Raw genomic sequence first — 9,941 nt, 5'->3', positions numbered from 1 at the left:
GGTACCAATTTATGGGCGTTGTGGGGGTGCTAATCCTTCCCCAAGTGTAACCGACTCCCGAACCCAACCTGATTTTTCACAGACCGAAATTTATCTTTTTGATAAACTTTAAACTTGTTTTTATAGTTTTATTAAAAAGATAAACTTTTGGGTGGCCAATCACACCCTAACAAAGATTGGTCGCGGCTCATCTTTTTATTTATTTTCCCCGATTTTAAAACCTCATTTTTACATCTGACGGTCTCAAAACCGTTACGACAGCCTGGCGACTCCGCTGGGGATTAATTTTGAGAGTCAAGCCAAAACTTTTAATTATGCGTTATTAAGAATTGTTGGATTTAAATGGTTTTATTTGACATTTCTTTTAATTTCCTTCACCTTGATTTTTCAAAAAAAAATATTTGTTAATAAATAAAACAAATTATGTGTTAGTTATTAATTTATTTTGATTTTGTGGTTATGATTTATTCATGTTATTTTAATTAAATTATTGTGCACACACTTTGCATATTCATGCATGAGCTCTAAACCCGAGCTCTATCCCTTTTAGGAGGAAATGAAGTAGCTACGCTCTTGTGAGGTGATAACCTCCGCATTTGCTAGCAAAACATTTTCACTCAGATTGAACCCGTTCTGTTAGCAACCTGTAATGGGTAAGGATCGGGGAGCCTTACTAGTCTATAATGGACAATAATGTGAGGAATAGTCTGAGAACCTTTAGACGCGTAAAGCTTAACCTGGCATATAGCGACCCGTAAGGTTCAACTTTAGGATAGAGCCATATCGTCCCTTTTATGAGAAAATTACCTAAATTAGGACACTATGTATATTCTGTTATGACGTATGCTTGTCCATTCATTTACTTATTTTTATTTATTTGTTTTATTTACATTATTGATTTGTTTAATTCTTTTGTTGTCTTCAATTTCGTTGCATGCATCATATAGGTACCATATTTCTAGAGGGTATTGTTTTGGACCTATCTTTAGCAAGAAAAACTTTCAGAAAACCTAAAGGATGTCATCCATGTGTAAGAGCTACTTAGAGGTCAAGAACCATTCAGAAGATACTCAGAGAAATGAAGGAGATTGCTTAGTAGATGGTCATATATCAGTGCTACCACAGTCAATGCATATGGATCTCAGTCAAAATAATATATCAAAATTGGAAGCCATTTGGAAACAGTGGAAAACAGAGAGAAAAAAATCTTTTTCCAAGAAATACGGAGATATGGCACTACTTATGTCAGTGAAGGTTGATGAACAGTTGATGAGAGTCGCAACACAGTTCTGGGATCCATCTTATCGATGCTTTGTATTCAACCAAGAAGACTTGGTCCCCACGATCGAAGAATATTTTTTTTTACTCCGGATAGAGTCTACCAATCAAGATAAGATCTATTGGAAAGAGCATAAGACTACCAGATATAAAATTAGCCAAGATCATGCAAGTAGAGGTCGAAGAGATAGACAAGCATAAGAAAGAAAAAAATGGAGTTGAGACCATTTCATCAACTTTTTTGCTCGAGTACATAAAAAGGTATATTGACACTGATCAGGGGTTGGATGTGTTTGCTTTGGCCATCTATGGGCTGATGATATTCCCTAAGGTTTTAGGACATATAGAAGCATCAGTGGTTGATTTCTTTGAGCAATTAGATAAAGGTATAAATCTTTCACCAACTATTTTGGCAGAAACTATTAGATCACTTAATTTTTGTCGAAGAAAGGGTGAAGAACGATTTATGGGGTGTGTTCAGTTACTTTTTGTCTGGCTCAGAAGCCATTTTTAGAGGAAAGAAAAGATATCATTTCGACCATTCTCCGTACATTTCAGTCCTATCAAGGAGTTTATTGCTAAAGAATGGAGGAATGATTGGATAAAAGGTCAGTGGTTGGCATTCTTTCTGAAGCTCACGAGCGAGGATGTAACATGGAGGGCACCATGGATGCTTCCGATGGCCATCTTATATAGTTGTGGAGATGAGTCATGGGTACCTTTGTTAGGAATATGGGGGGCAGTGAGTTACGCGCCCCTTATGGTTCAAAGACAATATGACTCACGACAGTTTATCCCTATGACTCATGGACTCAATTCACTCGAGTTTGATTATGGGACACCCGGTTACGTGAAAAAGGTTCGTGAAATCATTAAAGCATGGAAGCAAGTCAACCGAATGAGTCCAGCTAGATTTGCAGATAATGTTGCAGAATGTTACCTTACCTGGAGGATAAAAAGGGTTAATGAAATTAAGCCTCTACCAGTTGATGTTTCAGAGAAGTTGCCAATTCTTATTTCAGTACCAGTATTATCAACTTTTGAGATCGCTCAACGAGAATTTGAGATTGAAAAGAAAAGGTTAGAGAAAGAAAAGATGGTTATGATGGATCAGATCAACCAATTGAGATATGATTTGATGATGAGAGATGATGCAGTACAGAAGTTGACTAAAGAACGAAAAGTATTGAAAGAAGATCTACAAAATTTACATCAAGAAAATAAGAAATTAAGATTAGATAGCAGACCTTTGAAGGGATCCAAGAAAAATATGGAGGAACTACGAGATATGGTGGAATATTGGAAGAACAGAGCTCGAGAGAACAAAGAAATAATCTCCACACTCACTAAAGAACAACATGAATGGAAAGAAAAACTTTCAGGAGCTTCTGAAAAGGTAACAAGGCACCAAAGAGAAAGTGAAAAGCTAAAAGTTGAACTAAAGAGGAAACAAAGCAAGAACTTCGATTTACAAAGTGAGAAAAGAGCCTTAGAGCATGAATTAATGAGCTTGAAACTTCAATTGACAAGCAATCAGAGTCACATAGACAAGATTTTGACTGAGTGGCAAGATAGAGAAGATTATTGGGCTCGCACTTGCAATATAGAGGTAGATGCTCGAGAAATATGGAGAGCAGAAAGTTTAGGGAGGCAGCAATACATCGAGCATCTGACTATTCAAATCTAGAAGGCTGTTCGAAACGCAAGCAACATGGTTGAAAAGACGGAAGCATTGGAACGGGAGATTGTACCAACTCAAAGGCCATAGTCAAAGATTATTGCACTTTTTGTATGAAGCTAGGGAGCAATATGCTCAAGTCAAATGTTTTTATAGCTTTAATGCAAGAATGATAGGATAATGTATAAAGACTCCTATGGTTAATGAAAGTTTTTTTTTGTTTCGATCGATCCAAAATAGTACCCTAATTTGTAGTTCATTCATTTCATGCATTCATTTTCATACCAATAATAATATCAACGACATTATATCATGCGATCTAATTCATGGTTAATAAACTAAGGTTCAAGGATAGCAAAGCCAAGGAACCAAAATTCATTAATTTCGCATAGATATAATACTCGTTCTCAAGCTCGAGCCATGGAAGAAGAGAATACGGCTAGATTTGAACAGGTCGAAAGGGCACATGAGGAAATACGAGAAAGAGTAATGGAAATACAGCAAAGCATCGAAGCACAAATGACTGAATTAAGACAACTGTTGCTTGGTTCAATGAAAGGAAAAGAGTCGCTGGTGCGTCAAGGACAAGAGATGAGGTTAATATAGAAGAGCCATTATACCCTTCGAGATTCACTCCGTCTCAGGTTCAGATTCAAGTTCCTCAGGGTATACACATACAACCACCAAGTGCACAACCTCACCCATATGTCAATCATTCTGCAAGTCAACGATCAACCCACTTGAATACCAATTCAGGACCCATCCCAGTTGATCCCATCATGGTACCAAATCTTGACTATCCTGTTGAACAAAAAAAGTCTCACGAAATGTCAGAACCTGTTATAAATTCAAAAATTCAAAATAAATATGACCAACTCGAAGAAAGGCTCAAGGCGGTTAAAGGTAATGACATTTATGGGGTTATTGACGCCAATGAGCTCAGCCTAGTGCCTGACTTGGTTATCTCACCAAAATTTAAGACTCCAGATTTTGAGAAATATGATGGGACAAAGTGTCCTTCTGCTCATATCACCATGTTTTGTAGAAAAATGATAGGTCATACCCATAACGACAAACTATTGATACACTGTTTTTAAGATAGTTTGACTGGTTCAGCAGCTAAATGGTATGTGCAGTTAGATCGAAGCAAGATCAATTCATGGAAAGACTTGGCCAAAATTTTTCTTGCCCAGTATAAGCATGTCTTGGATACAGCCCCTGATAGGCTATCATTGCAAAATATGGAGAAGAAATCGATGAAAACCTTCAAAAAATACGCACATCGATGGAGGGATGCAGCGGCCCAAGTTCAACCACCACTGACAGAAAAAGAGATAACCGTGCTATTTGTCAATACGCTGAAGGCCCCGTATTATGATAGATTGGTGGGAAATGCCACGAAAAACTTTTCTGACATGGTAATCTCAGGAGAGATGATAAAGAACGCTATCAAAAGTGGTAAAATTGAAGGGTCTGAAAAGAAGACAGTAACTGTAAAGAAGAAAGAGCAGAAAACACATGCTGTCACTCACAGAAATCCCCCACACTATCTTTTTGTCCCGTATAATCCATATCCCCCTTACTACCCTGCCACAAACCAAGTTTCTCAACAACCATACCATTATCGAGCACCCCAACAACCGTTACCCAAACCAAGTTTTAGTCCTCAATCATCCAATTACACCTCTATACCTCCAGCTCGACCATTTACCTGATCGACCTATCCAAACAGCAATCAAAGAAACTCACAAAATAATAATTGAAAAAGACCTCATTTTGACCCAATTCCCATGTCTTACACTGATTTGTACCCTCAGTTAATGAAAGGCCACCTTGTCGCTCCTACTTATGTAAAACCGTTGAGACCACCTTACCCAAGTTGGTATGACCCTAACGCCAAGTGCGATTATCATTATGGAGTTACAGGACACTCTACTAAAAATTACACGGCATTTAAACACAAGGTGCAAGGTTTGATAAATGACGACGAGCTTTTATCTTTTGATACTAAATTCAAGCCGAATGTCAGTGGAAACCCTTTGCCGGATCACACCGAAGGGAAAATCAATATGGTGGGTAAGGAAAAATGTGAAAAGATCAAAAGATGCACAGATGAAGTGAGGACCCCTTTTGAAAGGGTGTATGACTGTTTGTATGAGACGATCATGATTCAACCACTATTTTCGGATGACAATGGCAATCATGAAGGCCCATACCATTTTTGTAAATACCATGGGAGAACAATTGGAAATTCGATTCAAAATTGTGAGGTCTTTAAGCAAACATTGCAGAGCTTGATGGATAAGGCCATCATTGAATTCTATGATGAATATGATGAAAATAGTGTGAATACAATGGGTGACGAGCGTCCTAGCAAGTCTTTTATCCCTAAACCCCTCATTGTTTACTATGATGAAAAATCAGAGCCCCTAATTGAGAAAACTATCTTCTCTCCCAGGACACCAATGACCATTCATGTCCCTAGTCCATTCCCTTATCAGTCCAATAAAGCAGTCCCATGGCGATATGATTATGATGTAGCAATACGAGGGCCTAATATGACTTCGAATAATCCAAGCATAGAGAATACCGCCAACATAGCGAGAGTAGGAGGAATGACCCGAAGTGGTCGAATTTACACTCCTGAAATGTCAGAAAGGGTTAAGAAAGAGAAAGACAAGATAAAAGAAGAAGACACAAAGGAAAGCCAAGATTCCCAACCGGTGGTAAGCTCCAAAGTCCAAATTAACAAACCGATATCAGAAAAAGAAGCTTGTGAATTTTTAAAGATAATCAAACACAGTGAGTATAGTGTGGTTGACCAGCTGAATAAACTACCAGCTCGTATTTCCTTACTGTCACTATTACTAAACTCTGAGCCGCATAGGAATGCTTTGTTGAAAGTGCTCAACCAAGCTTATGTCGAGCACAACATTTCTGTTGAGAAGGTTAATCATATGGTTGAGAATATTATAGCCCTTAATTTCATTACCTTTAATGATGATGAAATACCTCCGGAGGGACGTGGTAGTGTTAAGGCCTTACATGTTACTATCAAGTGTAAGTCCCACACTATGGCTAAAGTGCTGATTGATAATGGATCGTCTATTAATGTTATGCCTTTAACAATATTGTCAAAGCTTCCAGTGGATCCTTCTCATATGCGAAATAGCCATATGATTGTAAGAGCATTTGACAGGGCACGGAGAGAGGTAATCGGCGATATAGAGATCCCATTACAGATTGGTCCTTGTACCTTTAACGTTATATTTCAAGTAATGGACATAACTCCAGCATATAGTTGTCTACTTGGAAGACCTTGGATTCATACGACCGGAGCTATACCTTCATCACTACATCAGAAGGTAAAATTCATCGTAGAAGGAAAACAAGTCTGTGTGGATAGTGAGGAGGACTTGTTGGTAACAAAGACCTTAGCAACTCCCTACGTTGAGACAGCAGAAGAAGCAATTGAATGTTCTTTCAAAGATTTTGAAGTAGCAAATGCTACTTACATAAGAGAAGGGTCAAGGATGTCGATCCTTAAATTGTCAAAAACTACCAATATGGTGATCAAGCAGACTGCTGGTAAGGGTTGGCGAGTTGGGCAAGGCTTAGGAAAAGCTCTACAAGGAATCACAAGAGCACCATGCCTGGTTAAAAACAAAGAAAAATGGGGGTTAGGCTATAAGCCTTCAGCTGCTGATAAAAAGAATGTAATGCTGGAAAAGAAAGAAAAGAGAATGCCTCAAAGGACAAAATTCGATCAATGGGAAAATGGTGTTCCCTTATTTGTACGAAACCTTCCATTCAGCCGGGCATATCTATCCTGATTCGACAGAAGTTGAACAAAAAGGACTGGTAATAGGATTAGAGAAAGCTTTCTCACGACTTCAAGTGAAAGTGGATGAAGAAACAGATCAAGATGAAGAGATCTTTTTTTCTTTTTAGGAGACTTGAAGAATGGTGTACCATTTTATTATCCTTGAACTTATTAACTGAAAAATTCCAATTGCTTCTACCCAAGAGCATGCGAAGGTTAAGTGTGTGGGCTTATTTTCATTGTCTTAATAAAATGATGAATGTAATGCATTTCACTTATACCATGTTCTCTATTTTTCATTTTTCTTTCCTTTTTACCATTCTTTCTGCCCTTGCCAAGATCAATATATATCTCTTTATGATTATACCCATTTTCAAGTTTTCTAATAATGAACATTATGGATGACCAAGGTAATAACATCGGGTTTAATTTTGAAAATTCGACTCACATTAGTGAGCTTGATAACGATGTTGATTCAGAAGACTATGATTTACCTCATGATTTGTTGAAATGGATGGAACAAGAGAAAAAAATTATAGAACCCCACTAGGAATCAACTGACCCATTAAATTTGAGAGATGGTGATAATAAGAAAGAAGTCAGGATCAGTACTTCACTATCACCAATTGAAAAGCAAAAATTGGTGAATCTACTGCAATAGTACATGGATGTATTTGCATAGTCTTACTAAGATATGCTCGGGCTTAGTACAGAGGTAGTTGAGCATAGGCTGCCTCTAAAACCAGAATGTCGACCAGTACAATAGAAGTTGAGACGCATGAAGCCAAAAATGTTGCTGAATATAAAAGAAGAAGTAAAAAAGTAATTTGATGCTGGTTTCTTAGAAGTAGCCAAATACCCTAAATGGGTAGCCAATATAGTCCCAGTTCCCAAGAAAGATGGAAAAGTTAGAATGTGTGTGGACTATCGAGATTTAAATAAGGCTAGCCCAAAGGATAATTTTCCATTGCCACATATTGATACCCTTGTGGATAACACTGCTAAGCATCCCACTTTTTCATTTATGGATAGTTTCTCTGGCTACAATCAGATCAAAATGGCTTGTGAAGATATCGAGAAAATTACATTTGTGACAATGTGGGGGACGTTTTACTATAAAGTTATACCTTTTGGGCTAAAGAATGCCGGTGCCACGTATCAAAGAGTGACGGTCACTCTTTTTCATGATATGATGCATAAAGAGATAGAGGTATATGTTGATGACATGATAGCTAAGTCTCAATAAGAGGAAGATCATGTTGTTAATCTCAAAAAGCTCTTTGAAAGATTACGAAGATACCAGCTTAAGCTGAATCCAGCCAAATGCACCTTTGGTGTTAAATCTGGAAAATTATTAGGGTTTATAGTCAGTGAAAGAGGTATAGAAGTAGACCCTGATAAGATTCGAGCCATTCAAGAATTATCAACACCACACATGTAAAAAGAGGTGAGAGGCTTTTTGAGGCGATTGAATTATATTTCTCATTTCATATCCCAACTTACCTCGAAATGTGATCCAATCTTCAGTTTGCTTCGTAAAAATAATCCTGGTGAATGGGATGAAGAATGCTAAAATGCATTTAAAAAGATTAAAGAGTATTTGATAAGCCCACCGGTGTTGGTTCCACCAGTTGCAGGAAGACCGTTGATTTTATATTTAACGGTTCAAGAAAAATCGATGGGATGTGTATTGGGGCAAAGAGATGAAACTGACAAGAAAGAGCATGCTATATACTATTTGAGTAAAAAGTTTACAGAGTACGAGACCAAGTACCCCCAAATAGAAAAAATATGTTGTGCCCTGGCTTGGACTACTCGTAGACTCAGACAATACATGCTCTACCATACAACATGGCTAATATCAAAATTGGATCCTCTCAAGTACATTTTTGAAAAACCATATTTGTCAGGCAGGTTAGCGAGATGGCAGGTCATGCTCTCAGAATATGATATTGTGTACGTGACACAAAAATCCATAAAAGGGAGTGCAATTGCTGATTTTCTTGCTGATCGAACTACAGAAGATTATGAACCTATGAAGTTTGACTTTTCAAATGAATATTTGATGGTAATCTTGCAAAATGAAGATAAAAAGCCTGTAAAAGAGGTATGGAAAATGTTTTTCGACGGGGCATCCAATATAATGGGGCATGGCATTGGAGCAGTGCTAATATCCCCAGAAGGAAATTATTACCCATGTACTGCAAGGTTAGATTTCAATTGCACAAACAATGTCGCTGAGTATGAGGCATGTGTCATGGGGTTACAGATGGCCATTGAAAAGAAAATTGAAACACTAGAAGCATATGGAGATTCTGCCTTGGTAATTTATCAACTAAAAGGTGAATGGGAGACCAGGGACTCAAAACTAGTGTTATACCAAAAGCACATAGCTGGCCTGAGGAAACATTTTTAAAAGATTCAATTTCAACATGTTCCTCGAGAAGAAAACCAGATTGCTGATGCCTTGGCCACTTTGGCAGCGATGTTTAAGTTAAATAATGGTGTGGGAATCCAACCTATTAGAGTACAAATGAAAGTTTCACCAGCTCACTGTTCAAATGTGGAAGAAGAGGTGGATCGACAACCATGGTACTATGACATTGTACAGTATATCAAACGTCAAAGCTACCCAAAGCAGGCTTCAGAAAATGATAAGAGGATCATTAGAAGATTAGCAGTAGGTTTTGTGCTTGATGGAGAAATCCTGTATAAAAAAAGTCGAGATCAGATTTTGCTAAGGTGCGTCGATGCAGTGGAAGCAAGAATGATACTTGAAGAAGTACACGAAGGGATTTGTGGAACATATGCTAATGGGCATATGATGGCCAAACAGATCATGAGAGCTAGTTATTACTAGTCTACAATGGAAAATGATTGCATCGGTTATGCTAGAAAGTGCCACAAATGTCAAATTTATGCAGATAAAATTCATTCCCCTCTAGTCCCGTTGTACGTCTTGGCACCACCATGGCCTTTCTCCATGTGGGGAATGGATGTAATCGGACCCATAACCCCTAAAGCTTCAAATGGACATCGATTTATCTTTGTGGCAATCGATTATTTTACGAAATGGGTGGAAGTAGCTTCGTATGCTAGTATTACGCGATCAGTAGTGTGTAGATTTATAAAAAAAGAGATAATATATCGATATGGTCTCCC

General features: G+C 37.9%; 2 protein-coding genes across 2 annotated transcripts; both read left to right on the top strand.

Annotated features, from left to right (window-relative positions):
• Nucleotides 1–4,746: 4,746 nt before the first annotated feature.
• On the top strand, nt 4,747–6,789 carry LOC149518502 (uncharacterized). Its single transcript, XM_089761579.1, has one exon. The coding sequence runs from the start codon at nt 4,747–4,749 to the stop codon at nt 6,787–6,789; it is 2,043 nt and encodes a 680-aa protein (XP_089617705.1).
• A 1,668-nt stretch (nt 6,790–8,457) lies between these two features.
• On the top strand, nt 8,458–9,639 carry LOC149518501 (uncharacterized). The gene is made up of 2 exons (XM_089761578.1): nt 8,458–8,886; nt 9,199–9,639. The coding sequence occupies exons 1-2, from the start codon at nt 8,458–8,460 to the stop codon at nt 9,637–9,639; spliced, it is 870 nt and encodes a 289-aa protein (XP_089617704.1).
• The last annotated feature ends 302 nt before the right edge of the window (nt 9,640–9,941 follow it).

This window comes from Durio zibethinus, chromosome 6, assembly GCF_047325235.1.
Source record: "Durio zibethinus cultivar Kanyao isolate XHJ-2024 chromosome 6, ASM4732523v1, whole genome shotgun sequence".
In the NCBI taxonomy this organism is placed as follows: Eukaryota; Viridiplantae; Streptophyta; class Magnoliopsida; order Malvales; family Malvaceae; genus Durio; species Durio zibethinus.
This window is presented reverse-complemented; position numbering and strand designations above follow the sequence as displayed.

Excerpts from the sequence above, each read along its gene's own strand:
- LOC149518502 (XM_089761579.1), top strand. The coding sequence starts at position 4,747 with ATGTCTTACACTGATTTGTACCCTCAGTTAATGAAAGGCCACCTTGTC.
- LOC149518501 (XM_089761578.1), top strand. The coding sequence starts at position 8,458 with ATGGGATGTGTATTGGGGCAAAGAGATGAAACTGACAAGAAAGAGCAT. Across the intron at positions 8,887-9,198 it reads ATAAAAAGCCTGTAAAAGAG|ATTCAATTTCAACATGTTCC; the intron begins GTATGGAAAATG and ends CATTTTTAAAAG.